This window comes from Rhinatrema bivittatum, chromosome 3 (genome assembly GCF_901001135.1).
Source record: "Rhinatrema bivittatum chromosome 3, aRhiBiv1.1, whole genome shotgun sequence".
NCBI classification, from domain to species: domain Eukaryota; kingdom Metazoa; phylum Chordata; class Amphibia; order Gymnophiona; family Rhinatrematidae; genus Rhinatrema; species Rhinatrema bivittatum.
The window spans coordinates 2,040-22,955 of NC_042617.1; the positions used below are offsets into that span (position 1 = coordinate 2,040).

General features: G+C 43.5%; 1 protein-coding gene across 1 annotated transcript in view; it reads right to left on the reverse strand.

The window, feature by feature from the left end:
* Positions 1 to 222: 222 nt before the first annotated feature.
* LOC115088460 (extracellular calcium-sensing receptor-like) overlaps positions 223 to 20,916 on the reverse strand; it is a 110,793-nt gene continuing 90,099 nt past the window's right edge. Inside the window, exons 6-8 of the mRNA XM_029596733.1 lie at positions 20,314 to 20,437; positions 10,869 to 11,771; positions 223 to 527 (exon numbers count right to left, since the gene is read on the reverse strand). Coding sequence (XP_029452593.1) covers positions 223 to 527; positions 10,869 to 11,771; positions 20,314 to 20,437 — 1,332 coding nt within the window. The remainder of the gene's footprint in view (positions 528 to 10,868; positions 11,772 to 20,313; positions 20,438 to 20,916) is intronic.

Genomic DNA, 20,916 nt, shown 5'->3' on the forward strand with positions numbered 1-20,916 from the left:
CTTGGAAATTTAGTTTTGGGGAATGGCCATGAAGAAAGACGATAAGCATGTACAACTCCAAATGGCCTTTCAAACTTCAGATGTAAAATTTGAGGAACTAGACATTCAATGAAACGTGCATTATCTGTACATTCTGCACTTTCTGGGATACCTTAAAGACGGATATTGTTGCAATGGCTTTGGTTGGCGAGATCCTCCTTCACTGCACAGAGAGTTCTGAATTCAGCAGACGATGGTGAACTTTATCTTGAACATCGTCCAATCAGCCAACTGTCTCTCACATTTCCCAAATGCAACCTGTAGTGCGGTAAACTGATTTGCCAGCTGTTCAAAATCGGATTTCATGTAACAAGTAGCCTCAAAATTTTGCTTCACTAGTTCTTTGATTGCCTGTAGCTCAGCTAGCACCGTTTCAATCACAACAGACTCAGTAGCCTGCTTAGCCTTTTCAGGTATAGGGGTATCCTGCTTGAGCTTCTTGGTTCCTGAAGTGGCTCCATAATTTGAATCAGCTTTCAGGTCTTTTCCTGACATGTTAAAGGACGAAATCTTAAAATTTGAATAAACCTGACAGTTGTTAGGAGATTAAAGTGTCTGAAGTGAGGAATAAAAGGTATGTGCCAATGTAATCAGGCATCCATCTTGTGTGGGTTCCCGTGTGTCCCTGCCCGCTTCAGTTCATATCTAGACAATTGCTCTCAACAAGTTCATATTGGAAATAATACTTCCCCATGGATTCAGATTAAAACTGGTATGTCACAAGAATCTGCATTATCAGCGATGTTGATTATTATCAGCCTTCCTTTCACTATGTAATCTATTAGCTGAGCTAAATTTATATGTTTATGCAGGCAAGATACAATATTTCAGCCCTGTAAATGGCACTATGTCAACCACACTCAAAAATTTTATGCTCTACCTTGATACCGTAGAGAAATAGATGTTTCATAATAGATCAGTTTTGAACATCTCTAAAATAGAATTTTTTCAATGATCAAACATTCTATATTAAAATGAAGTTCAATTTTTGACTGGATTAGAGAAAAAAATTAATATTTTATCTGGCCTATGTGTCTGTAATGGGAAGTTTGCCCCATTCTCTAAGCAAAACTAGTGGAAGGCTCTAAAAGAATCAGGTTCAACCAGGGATAGCTCGATGCAGGTCCGGTGCAAGGGGAGTGGGTGCCTAGGCACCTTCAGCCTTGCGCCACCCCAAAGGCCCCGCCACCGGTCGCAACCCCAACTCCAGGGGCAGGGACCACATGCCGCCGCTCTCCCACTCTCCCCTCCATCCCCCCTAATAAAAACCTCATAAAACACCTGATCCAGCGGGGAGCGCAGGAACGATCTGCCGCTCCCAGGTCGTTGGCTACCACTAATCAAAATGGCGCCGGTGGCCTTCAGCCCCTACCATGTGACAGGGGCCATCCAATGACACCGGTAGCCCCTGTCACATAGTAGGGGCTAAAGTCCACCGGCGCCATTTTGGTTAGTGGCAGTCGAGGCCACGGGAGTGGCAGATCGTTCCCGGGCCCTCTGCTGGACCACCAGGGGGGTGTCGGGAGGGTGGCACAATGGGGGGGGGGGGGGCAGGGTGAGGCGGGGGCTGGGAAGAATTTTGAAGGGGCACTTTTTTCCCTTGCAAAATTCTGCCGCCGGAAGTGGACGCGAGCGGTGGTGGTGTCCCCTAAATCTCGGTGCCCTAGGCACAGGCGTAGCTCGTCTAGTTGTTCCTCCGGCCCTGGGTCTATGACAGTGCCCAGAGAGCCCAGAACGTCACGAGAACCTGATCTCAGCTGCTAACCTAATCAGGGAGGAGGAGCCACAAGAAGAAAAAGGCTTGGAAAAGCTGACGGTGGAAGGAGGAGAGAGGAGCTGACCAAGGCTGCCTCACTTCCAAACGTAAAAATCTTCTGTTGATCCATTGCTCTCTGAAACAAGGAAGAAGATAGGACTGTGGGGAAGGTGCAGGAACAGGCTGCAGTGAGCAAGCAAACTCAGAGGACTGCTACCTGCCTAATTATCCTGCGGGTGGGTGGGGTAGCTGTGCTACAGAAAAGGATAGCAAGGCCCTGTGAACTGATCTTGGAGCCTTATGTAATCTTTAGGGGGCCCTGGAGAAATAAACCCCCTGATGAACTATGCATGGGAGAAAGTGGAGCAAAGCCCTGGGTTCTTAAGTTTGAACCTGGTGTTCTGTCTGAGACTTTGGGGAGATGTGGAAGCAGCTGGGCACGTGGACATTTCATGGGGTCTTGTGGTGCAACAGAGCAGGGTTTATCACAGTGCGGTTAGGTGTCTGAGAATACTGCAGAGCGAATCTGCCATTAGGAGGTCTGGCTTTGAAGTGATTAAAGGTGCAGAGAGGCCGAGGCTTACAGTGAGCTTGGCGTGTTGCTCGATTCTTAGCTATCTATGAAGATGCACAAAAGTAATCAATTAAAATCTGGATATTTTAAGCTTTGGAGGATAAGACATCTTAAAACATTTTTAAAAAAATGATCATTTTCGTTTGATACTTCAAACTCTGATATTTGGGGGACTTGACTACTGTAATTTTCTTTTACTGGGACTACGGGATAACACTCTTGAGAGCCCTTCAGTTACTGCTAAATTCAGTCGCGAGAGGTTTCTCTGATCACATCTCACCAGAATTATCATCCCTTGCATGCGAGAAGTACAAAGTCTTAATGCTGCTTCACAAGCTGGTGGTTAATATTACACAGGTGCTCTGCCTGTTTTCATTCCATCACCACAGCTTCATTCCTAAAAATGCCTACAGTTCATCAAGTCCGTTTGGGTATAATTGAAGAGCTCACATTTTCTGTTGCAGACCCTACAGTGTGTAACAAGATGTCAGAATCTTTATAAATGATGGCAGAGTCCAGTATGTTTTAAAAACATAGCTATTTCAGCAGGCGTGCAATAATATTAGTCATCAGAGTCAACAAAGGTTATTATTATCTTCATCTTCTCTGCCTTGCATACATTTGTGAAGCTTTGTCTTTTTATAGCCCTAATATTGAAAAATTCATTCATCAGTATATTTGTTATAGCGGCAGGACAGAGATGATTTGTGTTTCTATCATTTTATGAAAGTGGATTTTATGTATATTCTATTTTAAATGCCGTCATCTTTGGAGCAAGTGATCGATAACACATTTTTAATAAATAATTAAATAAATACTAATATTATTTAGATCTATTGAACAGTTCACACAGTGGAGCCGCCAGAACATCTCTGAGCTCCCTCAATATCCTTGGATGAATACCATCAGGCCCCATGGCTTTGTCCACTTTCAGGTTCTTTAGCTCTTCCCACACATTTTCTACTGTGAAAGGATTTTCATCTATTCCACTTCCCTCCAGTTTCATGTTGTGTAGAGATGGTCCTTCTCCAGGGTCTTCTTTAGTGAACACAGAGCTGAAGTATTCGTTTAATATTTCTGCCATTTCTTCGTCACTCTCCACACATTGATCATTACCACCTTTCAATTTTGCTATACCACTTTGGACCTTTCTCTTTTCGCTGATGTATCTGAAAAATGTTTTGTCACCTTTTTTTATCTCCTTGGCAATCCTCTCTTCTGCTTGACTTTTTGCCAACTTGATTAATTTCTTTGTCTCCCTCAGTTGATTCAAATATGCTTCTTTGTGCTCCTCCCTTTGGGATCTTTTATATATCTTGAATGCTGTTCTTTTAGCTTTAATTTTGTCAGCCACCTCCTTTGAGAACCAGATAGGTTTCAGTTTCCTTTTGCTTTTCTTTACATTTCTAACATATAGAGCAGTTGCCTTGGTGATTGCTCCTTTTAGATTGGTCCACTGCTGATCCACATCTCTCTCGTTCTCCCATCCTTTTAGTTCTTCCTCCAGGTACTTACCCATTTCCTCAAAGTCTGTGTTTTTCAACTGTAAAACTCGGGTCTTTGTGGTTCTTTTCCCTATTCTTTTATTGATATTAAACCATACCGTTTGATGGTCACTGCTGCTGAGGTGGGCTCCCACCTGGACATCTGAGACATTATCTGCATTAGTGAGCACTAAGTCGAGTATAGCTCCTTCTCTCGTGGGTTCCAACACCATTTGTTTGAACAAAGATACTTGCATGGCATCCACTATCGCTCTACTATTTTTAGTTTCTGCAGATGGGATTTTCCAGTCTACATCTGGCATATTAAAGTCACCTACGATCACCACTTCTCCCTTCTTACCTATCTTATGGATATCTTCAACCAGCTCTCTGTCCAGCTCTTCCTTTTGGTTTGGAGGCCTGTAAACCACTCCAATATAAATGGATGCTCCGTCATCTTTTTTTAGGTCGAGCCATAGAGCTTCTTCCTTACCCCAACTTCCTTGTAGCTCATTTGCTTGGATGTTTTGTCTGACATAAAGAGCCACACCTCCCCCTTTTCTATCCTTTCTGTCCTTACTTAACAAGTTGTAGCCTAGTATTGTTGTATCCCATTCATGAGATTCTGTGAACCATGTTTCTGTTATAGCAACAATGTCTAATTCTGCCTCAGCCATTAGGGCCTGCAGATCTGGGATTTTATTTCCCAAACTATGAGCATTTGTGGTCATTACCTTCCAGGTACTCTCTTTAAGGTTATTGCATTTCCTGGACTCCTTATAAGATATTAGTTGAGATTTGTTATTCACTTCACTCTTTCTTTTCAATAGATCCCTAGAAACGGGAGTGGTGCCGAGTGATTGGAGAAGAGCGGTGGTGGTCCCGCTTCACAAGAGTGGCAACAGGGAGGAGGCTGGAAACTACAGACCAGTTAGCCTCACTTCGGTGGTGGGAAAAGTAATGGAGTCACTGCTGAAAGAGAGAATAGTGAACAATCTACAGTCCGGAGAATCGATGGACCAGAGGCAACATGGATTCACCAGGGGAAGATCCTGTCAGACAAATCTGATTGACTTTTTTGACTGGGTAACCAAGCAATTGGATCAAGGAAGAGCACTCGATATCATATACTTGGATTTCAGCAAAGCTTTTGATACGGTTCCGCACAGGAGACTGGTGAATAAAACGAGAAGCTTGGGAGTGAGTGCCGATGTGGTGACCTGGATTGCAAATTGGTTGACGGACAGAAGACAATGTGTGATGGTTAATGGAACCTTCTCTGAGGAGAGAGCGGTTATAAGTGGTGTATCGCAAGGATCGGTGTTGAGACCGGTCCTGTTCAATATCTTTGTGAGCGACATTGCGGACGGGATTGAAGGTAAGGTTTGTCTTTTTGCGGATGACACTAAGATCTGCAACAGAGTGGACACGCCGGAAGGAGTGGAGAGAATGAGACGGGATCTATGGAAACTGGAAGAGTGGTCGAAGACATGGCAGCTGAGATTCAATGCAAAGAAATGCAAAGTCATGCATATGGGGAGTGGAAATCCGAATGAAATGTATTCGATGCGGGGGGGAGGCTGATGTGCACGGAGCAGGAGAGGGACCTTGGGGTGATAGTATCTAATGATATGAAGTCTGCGAAACAATGCGACAAGGCGATAGCAAAAGCCAGAAGAATGCTGGGCTGCATAGAGAGAGGAATATCGAGTAAGAAAAGGGAAGTGATTATTCCCCTGTACAGGTCCTTGGTGAGGCCTCACTTGGAGTACTGTGTTCAGTTCTGGAGACCGTATCTTCAAAAAGACAAAGACAAGATGGAAGCGGTACAGAGAAGGGCGACCAGGAAGGTGGAGGATCTTCATCAGATGACGTACGAGGAGAGATTGAAGAATCTAAATATGTACACCCTGGAGGAGAGGAGGAGCAGAGGCGATATGATACAGACTTTCAGATACTTAAAAGGTTTTAATGATCCAAAGACAACGACAAACCTTTTCCGTAGGAAGAAAATCAGCAGAACCAGGGGTCACGATTTGAAGCTCCAGGGAGGAAGATTCAGAACCAATGTCAGGAAGTATTTCTTCACGGAGAGGGTGGTGGATGCCTGGAATGCCCTTCCGGAGGAAGGGGTGAAGACCAGAACTGTGAGGGACTTCAAACGGGCGTGGGATAAACACTGTGGATCCATAAAGTCATGAGACCGCCAATGTAGAGTGGGTGGCTCACCAGAAAGATGGCTACTGCCCGGAGACAATACCCTTATTAAATAAACATACAGATGCTTACTGTGACTCCAACATCGCTCTAAGCTTCGACGGCAAGAGGAAATGTGGAAAAAAGGATTTGCTATCACAAAGAGGGGAGTAGCTGGCTTGTTACGGCGGTTACTACCCCAAACCAAATAAGCCTAATACTTCACTTTCCAAGCATATACAGCATAGTTCTCTGCTTCAACGGCAGGGGAGCAGAAAAGAGGGTTCGCACTCACAAAGCGGGGAGTAGCTGGCTTATTACGACGGTTACTACCCCAAACCAAATGTGCCTGCTACTTCGCTTTCTATGCATATCCAGCATGGCTCTCTGCTTCATGGCATGGGAGAGGCTGATACATCAAGCATTTCCAGCATAGCTCTCTGCTTCAACAGCAGGGGAATAAGAAAAGCTGAGGCTTCACGCATATCCAGAATAGCTTCAACTGCAGGGGAGAAGAAAAAAAAAAAAAAAAAAGATTCGCACTCACAAAGCAGGGAGTAGCTGGCTTGTTACGGCGGTTACTACCCTAAACCAAAAGGGCCTGATACTTCACTTTCAATGCATAACCAGCATGGCTCTCCGCTTCAACAGCAGGAGAGAAGAAAAACAACCAATAGGGGCTGTATGACATAGTCTGGGTAAAGGGAATAAACATGGGTGTAGCTTGCTTATTGCAGCAGTTACTACCCCTACTACCCCTAACTAATCAAGCTAGGTATTTCACTTGGATGCAGCTCCATCACTGCTCTCTACTTTAATGGTGGGGGTGGAAGGGAAATAGAACCAAGAGTTAAGAGTAAATGATAAGTATGAGAGAAAAAATGTGTGAAGCTTGCTGGGCAGACTGGATGGGCCGTTTGGTCTTCTTCTGCCGTCATTTCTATGTTTCTATGTTTCTATGTTTCTATATTAGAGCAATAATTGTATTGTAATGGGTGTTTATATGTTTACAGTACAGTGGAGATCTTATAGGCCCAATAGTGAAAGATATCCAGCTATCCTACCCCTAGATTTATCGAAATGCTATAAATACAGCAGAAATGGCACCCATGACAAAAAAGAGGCATGATTAGGCTAATTGCCCTGCTCCCGCATTGACAATTTACACAGAGTATGATAAATTATTGCACCTGTGCTATTTTTCAAGTCACATGCTGATTAATACATTGAGAGAGAGAGAGAGAATGTATAAGGTCAGCCTAATGATTTATATAGATACGTACCACTGTAGAGGGGCATTTATATATACTTACCATTGTAGAGGGGCATTTATATATATACGTACCACTGTAGAGGGGCATTTATATATATATATGTACCACTGTAGAGGGCCATTTATATATATACGTACCACTGTAGAGGGGCATTTATATATATATATGTATTATGTACCACTGTAGAGGGCCATTTATATATATACGTACCACTGTAGAGGGGCATTTATATATACTTACCATTGTAGAGGGGCATTTATATATATACGTACCACTGTAGAGGGCCATTTATATATATGTATGTACCACTGTAGAGGGGCATTTATATATATATATGTACCACTGTAGAGGGCCATTTATATATATATATACGTACCACTGTAGAGGGGCATTTATATATATATATATGTACCACTGTAGAGGGGCATTTATATATACGTACCATTGTAGAGGGGCATTTATATATATACGTACCACTGTAGAGGGCCATTTATATATATATATGTACCACTGTAGAGGGCCATTTATATATATATATATGTACCACTGTAGAGGGGCATTTATATATATATATGTACCACTGTAGAGGGCCATTTATATATATATGTACCACTGTAGAGGGGCATATATATATATATATATATATATGTACCACTGTAGAGGGCCATTTATATATATATATGTACCACTGTAGAGGGCCATTTATATATATATATATATGTACCACTGTAGAGGGGCATTTATATATATACGTACCACTGTAGAGGGCCATTTATATATATATATGTACCACTGTAGAGGGCCATTTATATATATATATATGTACCACTGTAGAGGGGCATTTATATATATATATGTACCACTGTAGAGGGCCATTTATATATATATGTACCACTGTAGAGGGGCATTTATATATATATATATATATATGTACCACTGTAGAGGGCCATTTATATATATATATGTACCACTGTAGAGGGCCATTTATATATATATATATATGTACCACTGTAGAGGGGCATTTATATATATACGTACCACTGTAGAGGGCCATTTATATATATACAAGCCGTTAAGCCCGTTAAAACGGGCTACATTAACATTTTTTTTGGTTCATTTCCTTCCCCATCATTCTCCCTCCCACCTCCCCCACTCTCTCCCCTTTCCCCTCAGTCACTCCTCTCTCTCCCCCCCTCCTCCCCTCAGTCACTCCCCCCCTCCCTCCTCCCCTCAGTCACTCCCCCCTCCTCCCTCCCCTCAGTCACTCCCCCCTCCCCTCAGTCACTCCTCTCTCCCCCCTCCCCTGTCACTCCTCTCTCCCCCTCCCTCCTCCCGAGTCACTCCTCTCTTCCCCCCTCCCTCCTCCCCTGAGTCACTCCTCTCTTCCCCCCTCCCTCCTCCCCTGAGTCACTCCTCTCTCCCCTCCTCCCTCCTCCCCTCAGTCACTCCTCTCTCTCTCCTCCCCTCAGTCACTCCTCCCTCCCTCCCTCCCTCCTCCCCTCAGTCACTCCTCTCTCCCTCCTCCCCTCTCCGCCCCTCAGTCGATCTGCGCCGAAGACCCAGAGCGGCGGCCCGAAGACCCGGAGCGGCGGGAGCGGCACCGGCCCAAAGACCCGGAGCGGCGGCCCGAAGACCCGGAGCGGCGGCCCGAAGACCCGGAGCGGCGGGAGCGGCACCGGCCAAAAGACCCGGAGCGGCGGCCCGAAGACCCGGAGCGGCAGGAGCGGCGGCCCGAAGACCCGGAGCGGCGGCGGCATGCGCGCGAGGGAGGGACAGACTTCCTTCCGTCCGTCTGTCCCTCCCTCGCGCGCATGCCGCCGCCGCTCCTGCCCGGGTCTTCGAGCCGGTGCCGCCGCCGCCGCTCTTCGGGCCGCCGCTGCCGCTCCTGCCGCTCCGGGTCTTCGGGCCAGTGCGGCCGCTCTTCGGGCCGCCGCCGCCGCTCCGGGTCTTCGGGCTGCCGCTCCGGGTCTTCGGGCCGGTGCCGCCGCCGCTCCGGGTCTTCAGGCCGCAGCTGCCGCCGCTCCTACAGCACCATTTTTATTTTTAAGAGGCACACTGTGACCGATGTGCTCGCATGCGCGGTAGAGCTGCTCTCTACTGCGCATTTGCGGCACGTCGGTCAACCTTCGTTTATTAGGTTGATGTACCACTGTAGAGGGGCATTTATATGTATGTACCACTGTAGGGGGGCATTTTGAATCGGGGTGGATATAAGAAGGTGGGTTGGGGTTAGGGGGCTGGTGTTATAGAATCATTCTGAGGTAATCATAGTAAAATTGACAACCCTAAAGAGTTTTAGTCAATATAATGGATGAAAAGTATAACTAGAGGAGTAGATTTGTGGTGTAAGTCTATACAGAGGCTCTCTCTCTCTCTCATAATATTTTTGCCATATTGCAAAATTATAAATCAGCCTGTAAGGTAGCCAAATATAATTTATCTAGTTAACTTAGAAAAGATACTCAGCAACACGGCTATGCTGCTGAATATATTTGGATAAGTTATATCTGCTTAGCTTTACACCTACTATTGACCAGGTCTAACTTATTCAATTAACTTCACCGGATAAGCAGCCCTGCTCCCACTCCACCCATTGCCCGCCCCTAAGATATCCAGCTATCTACTTAGCCATATAAATACTTATCTAAGTAGCGCTAAATATCCCTGTCTAATTTAAGGATGTGCATTCGTTTTCAACAAAATAGGAATTAAAGACGATATTTCCTATTTTGTTGCGTTTCGGGGGGCCTGACGAACCAATAGAAAAACACTCAAAATTTCATGTGGTTTTGTTATCGTTTCTTGGGGGGGGGGGGGGGAGAGGAGAAAGGGTACATAAAAAAACCAAACCAACCCAAACCCACCCCAACCCTTCCAATTCAATTAAATACAACCCTCCAACCTCCTGACCCCCCCAAAACTTGCCGAAAGTCCCTGGTGGTCCAGCGGGGGTCCCGGAAGTGATCTCCCCCTCTCGGGCTGGTGGCTGACACTAATCAAAATGGCACTGGTGGCCCTTTGCCCTTATCATGTGATAGGGGCTATCGGTGCCATTGGCCATCCTCTGTCACATGGTAGGAGCAATGGATGGCCGGTGCAATCTTAAAAATTGGTGCAGGCCATCCATTGCTCCTACCATGTGACAGAGGCCGACCAATGACACCGGTAGTCCCTGTCACATGGTAAGGGCAAAGGGCCACCAGTGCCATTTTGATTAGTGGCAGCCTACAGCCCAAGAGGAGGAGATCGCTCCCGGGACCCCTGCTGGACCACCAGGTATTTTTGGCAAGTTTTGGGGCAGTCAGGAGGGTGGGGGGACATCTCTACTGTCTATGTGTCCGCTGAGATGCTTATGTAAATGTGTTAAATTTTACCTCACCTCTAACACTTTGATTTCACTTGAGGCATCTGAGAAATCTACATAAATGAAATATTTCACACTTATGTTATTATATTATTAGATTATGAATTATGTCTGAAAAACCCCCCAGAAATTTTCAACTTTTTATTTTTCCATTATCTTCTTTATTTTAATTTTTTGTTACTAAGACTTGTTTTGGGTGTTAGATATTCCCTGGTGTTTCTGTCAGGTCTCAGCAGAATGATATAGCATTTAGGAAAGAATATACAGCCAAGCAATCCAGCACTAGAACATAGAATGGCAAATATTTCCACGGCCACCATGTACTTCCCACGTGTGCTCAGGTACGCCGGGATGAAGGACAGCCAGACACTAACAAACACAAGCAGACTAAACGTGATCAGTTTAGCTTCATTGAAGCTTCCAGGGAGATTCCTTGCTAGGAAGGCTACTATAAAGCTCACAATGGCTAGCAGACCCATGTACCCCAGCATGCAGTAGAAGAAAAGGTTCTGTCCTTCATTACATCCAAAGATTATCTTCTCATTATTAGACTCTGTGCTTAATTCTGGGAATGGGGGAGAAAGCAATAACCAAACAGTGCATACAATAACTTGGATCGATGAACAAGAAAAGAGAATGCAATTTGGTATTGTGGATCCCAGCCACTTCCTAACTGGACTGTTTGGCCTCTTCCCCTTAAAAGCGATGACAACAATTACAGTTTTAGCCAGAACAGAAGAAACACTGATGGAAAAGATGATTCCAAAGACAGTTTGTCGTATCAGGCAGGTAATCTTCATGGGACGGCCGATAAATATTAAAGAGCACAGGAAGCAGAGTATGAGAGCCAGGAGGAGTAGGTAACTCAGTTCACGGTTGTTGGCTTTGACTATGGCAGTGTCTCGGTACTTGATAAAGATACACAGGACAAAAGCAGTGAGTAAGGAACAGAAGACAGCCAGAAGAGTCAATGTCAGACCAAGTGGTTCATCAAAGGAGAGGAATTCAATCACTTTTGGGATGCATTGATCATGTTTCTCATTGGACCATTGATCTGTCGGACACTTCATGCAGTCAGCCATATCTAAAAGGAAAAGTTTTCTGTTATATTCATTCAAAGACTCTGATATCTGGATGTACTAAATGAAATCAGTATTTCTTTCCCACAAATTCCTGAGAAATTCATTTATTTCGTCATGTATTATGACATTTTTATTTACTATATTCAAGATGAATTTTTCGAAATTGATTTATTTTGGAAGAGAAAACAATGGGCTACAACATAGTAGATCCCCAACCCATTCTCAACTTACCACTACACCTCAGAACACTAAAAATGAGGACATGCATCAGAGAGGCTGAATATCTGGCTAAATATAGTTGATCAAAGTTTGATTGGCCAGATTTACAAACTTAGAGGCTCATTCACAAAGCCACAGTAAACCATGTACCATGTGATAAACACTATTTACCCACAGTACATGCCCTAATACACGGATAACATGAGGTAGTTCAAATGCATTTTGTTAATCTGGATCGAGCACTACACATATTTAAAAGAGCTGGTTTACATGCAAACACATGCTAATGTGCTCATAAACAAACCAAACTATGCAAAACAAATAATGCTGCTTGCCGAAAAAGTCTCAATCAAAATGATTAGATTTTAATTTAGCTACGAGTCAAGAGCTGTACCTAACACACCCTGGAATTATCGGGACCTGATATAATGCAAGTCCTGAGACTCCCAGGCCCTGTCTAAAAGGGGTTGATGACCCCAATTAAGCACCCGCCTGACGGTTGTAAAATAAAAAGGCAGGGATCTTCTTAGACAGTGTCGTACTCCTCCCCTCCACCCTTGGAGGCAGCCATTGTTCAAAAATTAAAAAATTTTAAAAGGCAGTACTAGGCCCAAATCCCAATTCTTCCCCTTCAAATAATTAACCCACCTAATACCCCCACTCTGCACCCTAGACAGCCCCCAGGACCACCCCTTATTTACAAATGAGTCCCTGGTGGTCCCGTGGGCCTGGGAGCACCAGCCGGTCCTTTGCCTCTATCATGTGATGGGGCAAAGCACCAGCTCTCACCAGTTTGAAAAATGATGGCCACCGGGGCCAGACCTAGGAGTGTTCCAGGCCACCACTGAACCACCAGGAACTCATTTGTGAGTAAGGGGGTGATTTGAGGTGGGAGTCCTGGCCACCAGGGGATGAACATTTTTATTGAAGGGGTGGGGTTGGGGGCAGGGCCTGGTGCTGACTTTTAAAGATTAAAATAAAATTTCAACAGTTGCCTCTAGGGGTGGCAGAAGAGTGGGATTGAGGGATGTTTTAATGACTTTCAGGAGGACTTACTCAGGGCCGTTGGCCTCTTTATGCTATGGCAGACCCACAGTCCCAGAGCTGCCATTACGTGTTCAATGGGGAATTCATGACCATGAGGAAAAATACCATGGAATACACAAAGAGGCAGGGAGAGACATTTACTATGGCTTTCTTACTCCCTTGGGATAAAAAACACTGCAGCTCAGTGAATGAACCCCTTACCTGGTGAAACACTGGTGAAATACTCCAGCTCAGTGAATGAACCCTTACCTGGTGAAACACTGGTGAAATACTGCAGCTCAGTGAATGAACCCCTTACCTGGTGAAACACTGGTGAAATACTCCAGCTCAGTGAATGAACCCTTACCTGGTGATACACTGGTGAAATACTGCAGCTCAGTGAATGAACCCCTTACCTGGTGAAATACTCCAGCTCAGTGAATGAACCCTTACCTGGTGAAACACTGGTGAAATACTGCAGCTCAGTGAATGAACCCCTTACCTGGTGAAACACTGGTGAAATACTGCAGCTCAGTGAATGAACCCCTTAACTGGTGAAACACTGGTGAAATACTGCAGCTCAGTGAATGAACCCCTTATCTGGTGAAACACTGGTGAAATACTGCAGCTCAGTGAATGAACCCTTACCTGGTGAAACACTGGTGAAATACTGCAGCTCAGTGAATGAACCCTTACCTGCTGAAACACTGGTGAAATACTGCAGCTCAGTGAATGAACCCCTTACCTGGTGAAACACTGGTGAAATACTGCAGCTCAGTGAATGAACCCTTACCTGGTGAAACACTGGTGAAATACTGCAGCTCAGTGAATGAACCCCTTACCTGGTGAAACACTGGTGAAATACTGCAGCTCAGTGAATGAACCCTTACCTGGTGAAACACTGGTGAAATACTGCAGCTCAGTGAATGAACCCCTTACCTGGTGAAACACTGGTGAAATACTGCAGCTCAGTGAATGAACCCTTACCTGGTGAAACACTGGTGAAATACTGCAGCTCAGTGAATGAACCCTTACCTGGTGAAACACTGGTGAAATACTGCAGCTCAGTGAATGAACCCTTACCTGGTGAAACACTGAAAATCAGCACTAACCAAGTACTCTTAAAGAGAACCAAAACCCACAATGCCTTTCGCTCTCCAGACTCCTCACAGGCAATCATAGCCCCATCTCTCTCCTCTCTTCCGGGCTCCAATTTTAAAAAGAATCCCCTCCCCCCCAAGACTGGGACACAATCGGGTCGGTGTCACCGGGCCAGATGCTAGGGACTGCCCTGGGCCCCAACATGGCAGCTTCTTCTAATTTTAAAGGTTCAGGGGTGTGAGAAGGGGAATCAGAGTGGTGGAGGTTCAAGGTACAGAGGATGCTTGAAACCCAATGATTTTTTTGGATACATTTGTGGGGAGGGGGCACTATACACCCAACAATATTTCTGCATTAGTTGGGAGGGAACATGATTTTTTGGAAAAATGTGCACTGGACATTTCCTGGTGCTTTCAGGTATCGGTGGCTACAGATTGAACCACACATCAGCCCTCACCCGAGCTCAAGTTTTCTTTTGTGCTGCAGTGTTTTTTACATTTTTTCATGGCTCTTTAAATGTAATGCGGGACCCACATTAGGTCCCTGGGGCTCCTGTGTTACAGTTACTGATTCCCCAGGCTATGTTATTTTATCGAGGCTGACCACTTTCTCGGTCGACTACAATAAAATATTTACATTGACTTCCCTATTCTTGACCTTTTTCGCTTGCATTATTCATGAATGCAAATCACATGCAAAGCTGGTCATTGAAATAGGGGAGGGAACCTGGCCAGGGCCATGCAAATTATTGCTTTACCACCATGATATATGCTATTTAAGATGTGTTAGAGCACTACAACGACTTAATGCATCACCTGGTAAGTCTGTACGTGAGGCAATGTAGAGCTCGATATTCCAATACAGGCATTTAAGTAAACTAGCTCGAAAATAAGGCATCTTCAGCAACAGGATTAAATCACTAGTTAACCAGATAAATCTTATCCAGCTAACTTTAGATCTGCTATTGAACAGGTCTAACTTACCCAGTTAACATAGCTGGCTAAGGGCTAGATTCATCAAACTATTACATGCGAAAGGAAGATGGGCATGTTTTATGATAAAAGCCGATTTATTGCAATGTGCACTCTTACTGCAGAGTGCAATAACTTTTTTGCACTTTGTGGTAATACCATTATTGCAGTTCCTACTGCAACCACTGGGGGTGGGGGGGGAGAGAGAGAGAGAGAGAGAGAGAGAGACAGACAGAGAGACAGACAGACAGACAGACTAGCTGTAAGTTCCTCCTAGTAGTTACCTATATATACCTCTATAGGAGGCCCACCTAGTAACTCAAGGTGAGGTTTAGGTAGTAGTGTAGGGGTTAGGGGCCACTTTGACGTGCAGAGTGAAACGTATGAACAGAACAGTACACTCTTGTGAAGATCTCTTATCCTTTACAGTGAGGAAACTCACACAAAGATGAGATTTGTACAATGTTCTCTCAACATGGACTCAACATCAAGCTAGGGGACGACCCGTAGTCTGGCGGAGGTTTTGTGTGCCGGGGGCTCGCTGGCACTTCCTTGGGGCCGTTTATCAACCTGGCTGCACCTTATCTGTGTGGTGAGGTTTGACCTGGAGCTGGGTCAGGCGATGGAGAAATGTTTCTCCACCTTTGCCTGCCTGCTCATCTACTGCCTGCCTCGGATTGCTAAGAGGCTGTCTCTGCTCCTTGCCATCAGCCAGCCCAGCCCCGGACCAACTTGCTGTGCCACTTCCCCCCTCGGTGGCTGACCATGCCTCCTGCCTGAAGTCACCAAGGTGCCAATGGGGGGTCATAACTGCAAGTGACAGGCCGGATGCACCTTTGTCCGCCCCTTCGTGTGAACTCCAAAAAAACCTAAATACTGTTTTGTTTTTTTTTTAAATTATACTTTATTAAAAAACCTAAATACTGTTTAACTCACTTTGTTTCTTTCACTAAGGGCATTGAAGATGACCACTAATTTGATTCTACTGTGCCTTGGAAATGGGACTAACAGCACCTCAAACATCGAAGACTTAAAGTAAGACAAGATCATGCATGCACACTTGTTAACATTCCCCTTAAAAACAGTATCTTATACAATAGTTATTTATTGCTAACTTTCTTATTGTTTAAAGTGCAATCTATTGCAAAAAAAACATCCAATAATTAGTAACCTCCTTGAAGATTCAAAACTTGACTTCATCGTTATTACAGAAACCTGGCAAAAAAATACTGATACCGTTTTAGTCAATCAAATTGACAACCAAAGGTACACAACTTTCTCAATACCAAGAAATGGAAAAAAGGGAGGAGGACTAATGTTCATTGCAAAAAATAGCTGCAATTAAAATTAATAAAGGAACAAATTGCTCCTCCATATAAAATTGCATTGTTTTAATCTGCAAAGTTACAAATTTGTCTGCTTTATTGTCCTCCAGGTCTGTTAGATCACAACTGTTCTCCCATTATTGAATTTGTCACAAACAATGCAAAACTGGATAAAGCTTCTATTGTATTAGGTGATTTTAATATACATATGGATGTCTTACTGCCTACTTTAACCTGCCAGATTGTGATTGGTGCCTTTCTTGCCCTAGGTTTAAAACAGATAATAAGTGGTCCTATGCAAAAAGCAGGACACACATTAGACCTTATTTTTATTAATTCCAATATCACGATTATATCTCCAACAACCCAAACTCCAGTCCCGTAGCCCAAACATTTTCTGATTCAAGCCAACATTGTACTTATTACATGTACAGGTCCATCAAACACCAATCCCGTAACATTCTCCTATCGTCCGCCATTTAATGCGGAAGAACCTGAAGTCAAGATTCAATCCAAGATTCAGAACATAGATTTTTCGAGCTCGGAACACGCTACCAATTCTTGGTTTAGTGTGAGCAGATCGGTTGCGCATAATTTAAATTCTATACGCACTAACACATTAAAAGAACATCATATATCAAATCCTTCGTACAATTCTCCAAAAGGGAACTTAGAAAAGGAAAAATTTTGAAGAAACCACAAAACTAACTCTCCCATTACTGCATACCGGTCCTATTTAAGTTATTATAAAAGACTTATCAATGACACAAAATAAGATTTTTATAAAAAGAAAATTAAAAAATTCAACCAAAACCCTTGAGCTTTATTTTCTATTGTTCAGAACTTAATTAAAAATAAAAAAAATGAGAAGCCCCCATTACCAGAAAATAGATGGGATGGTAATTCCACCCTTTGAAGGTCGTCATCTATAATTGAGTCACTCCCTAGATCGTCAGAAGCATACAGTTCCTCATAGAAGCAGGTGTAATTAGTACAGACCTCGCCTGCCTCAAAACAAGATGCACACACACATTTATGTGACCATTTTATTATTCTGTATTATGTCTGTTTCCTTGATCGTATAATCGTGGCTTTTTTATTGCGGTACTTGTCTATAGCTGGCTGTTCTGCTTCTCTTTGAGCGGTTTATAACATTTCAATTACAAAAAAAGAAAATAGATGTGATGAAATTGCAAAATTTTTCAGCGATAAAATAGCTAATTTAATCGCTGAAAATTTTAAGACAGATGTTCAATTCGTTAACATGGAAAAAAAAAATACCAATCTGGTCAAATTTTGAATTGGCCTCCACAACTAAAATACTTTCTCTAATCAGTAATTTAAATCCTGCAAACCATCCTCTAGACCAGTGGTTCTCAACCTTTTTTTGGCCGGGACAGACCTGACAGATGGTTCTCACATGCGTGACACACTGAACATGTGACCGTCACGGGGCTAAATGTAAACATGCACTCTGCATCCACGGGAACCCCCTCAACCTCCAGCAATGAGAGCAGAGCAGATCTAGGGCATTACCCTGTACAACTCACCATACAAAAAAGATATTCTGGTTCTGATGACATCCCAGTAAAAGCAAAACAAACTCCTTTTACTACCAGGCAAAATAGCCTTCCTTATGAAAAGACAGTAATTTACCACTAATGCATATCCTATTGAGAAAACACAACAAATAAGATTGATGCCTACAAATGCCTACATGCTAGTAAAATACCTCACCTCGGTCACACACCCTTCACCAAGTACAGAAAAACCACAAATTATAAATATGGAGACAGAAACTGGAATGGAAAACCAAAAAAGCCACTCTGCATGCAGTGTGAACCTGGAGAAATGGAAAGAGAAATATAGCACCTAACAGACTCTCAGGATTTGCAATAATGCACACAAACTAATCCGCACAAAGTTACACCTGCATTATGGCATGCACTCAAACAGTAACAATCCTATCTAAGAAATACAACTATTAAACCAGGCCCTAAACACTAATACATTTCCTATTGGGAAACAGAATAAGCCAAGCTGCTATAAGAGCCCCACACAGAAATAATTGTAAAGCTATACTAAAAATGTTACAAAACAGCTGCTGATCAGAATAATATCCAACAATTAAAAACTCATAAAAATTATTAAAACATGTCCAAATATCAATAAAATATTTCAAAACTGAAGACATCGCATAATAGCTGGGTGGCTGGTGGGCGTGAGGATCGCCTGGTAACTTGCCTACCTGGTGCGAAGGTGGCGGACCTCACGCGTCACCTAGATAGGATTTTAGACAGTGCTGGGGAGGAGCCGCCTGTCGTGGTACATGTGGGCACCAATGACATAGGAAAATGTGGGAGAGAGGTTCTGGAAGCCAAATTTAGGCTCTTAGGTAGAAAGCTTAAATCCAGAACCTCCAGGGTAGCATTCTCTGAAATGCTCCCTGTTCCACGCGCAGGTCACCAGAGGCAGGCAGAGCTCCGGAGTCTCAATGCATGGATGAGATGATTGTGCAAGGAAGAGGGATTCAATTTTGTTAGGAACTGGGGAACCTTTTGGGGAAGGGGGAGTCTCTTCCGAAGGGATGGGCTCCACCTTAACCAGAGTGGAACCAGACTGCTGGCGCTAACCTTTAAAAAGGAGATAGAGCAGCTTTTAAACTAGAACAAAGGGGAAAGCCAACAGTCACTCAGCAGCGCATGGTTCGGAGACAGGTTTCTTCAAAGGATACTAATGATGCATTAGAATTAGGGCATCCTGACAGTGAGGTTCCAATAATTAGAAAAGTAGTCCAAGTGCCTGTAACTAAAAACTCACTTGAGCTAAAAAATTCTAACTTATCCCAATCAATTAAAAAGCAGAATGAAAATACAAACAAAAAACAAACTTTGAAATGTTTGTATGCTAATGCCAGAAGTCTAAGAAGTAAGATGGGAGAATTAGAATGTATAGCAGTGAATGATGACATAGACTTAATTGGCATCTTAGAGACAAAGTGGAAGGAGGATAACCAATGAGAAAGTGCTATACCGGGGTACATATTATATCGCAATGACATAGAGGAGCACCCGGGAGGCGGTGTGGCACTTTGTGTCCGGGATGGCATAGAGTCCTACAGGATAAACATCCTGGATGAGACAAAATGCAAAATTGAATCTTTATGGGTAGAAATCCCTTGTGTGTCGGGGAAGACTATAGTGATAGGGGTATACTACTGTCCACCTGATCAAGATGGTAAGACGGACAGTGAAATGCTAAGAGAAATTAGGGAAGCTAACTCAATTGGTAGTGCTGTAATAATGGGAGACTTCAATTACCCACACACAATATCAACAGTTAAGTTCAAGACACAACGAACACAATTCTCACTAGAAAGACGTCATGCAACTGTAATTCCCTGGTACATATTTTTACAAAAAATATTAAAAACAAAAAAATAGAATATAAAGAAATAATAAAGGACTCAGACCAATGATTAAACATGACCTGTAGTGGCAAAACCTTAAGCTAAAACATGCTGGTATGCCTGCAGGTGTTATGATGGTCCTATAAACAATAACAGTATATAGCACATTAACTAAGAAGAATTACAGTTGCATGACGTCTTTCTAGTGAGACTTCAATTACCCCAATATTGACTGAGTAAATGTATCATCGGGACACGCTAGAGAGATAACATTCCTGGATGGAATAAATGATAGCTTTATGGAGCAATTGGTTCAGGAACTGACGAGAGAGGAAGCAGTTTTAGATCTAATTCTCAGTGGAGCACAGGACTTGGTGAGAAATTTCAGGTAAAAACCTGGGCATCTAGCTTCAGCTTTAAATACGAGCCTATTAACTTACGAACCTAATCTAGAGGGGACTCTTTTGAGAATCTGTGCCCCAAAGGAACTAACCAGTGTCATTGCTGATCTCTCCCATGGAGCAGGGAACGCAGTCAAAGCAGCAGGTGGGCTCTCCCTTCCGCGCTGCCTTTCTATAGCCAGGAAGGCAGCTCTTGCTGCAGACAGAGCGTGGGACCTGCACAAGGAGACAGAGACGAAGACCATTAATAGAAAGACATTTAGCTATCAGTTTCCAAAGGATTAACCGAACCTTTCAAAAAGAGAGGGAGAATGAACTGAGTTGTATGATGCACAATGAGTTGGACAGAAAAAAGCCCTCAGTAAACTTTACTTGAGCGCACTGTGATTGCTCTAGTTGGACAAAAAAATTTTAGATGCCTGATCTCTGCCACGAATGCTTGTGATCAGGTGACTTAAGGCACTATCATTAGTTGAAAAAACCTCCAGAGAGGACACGATGCTGACAGCGTTTCGCCCACCGCGGGCTGTGTCAGGAAAATCAGTCCAGGCAGCACAAAAACAATGATTTACAATTCTCAAAGAAAAAAATGAAACCACTTACCACACAATGCTTACTTACAAAAACGGAAACTAAGAATTAAAACACAATAGGAACTGTTACTTGTTCAAAAATTTGGGAATATACCAAACATT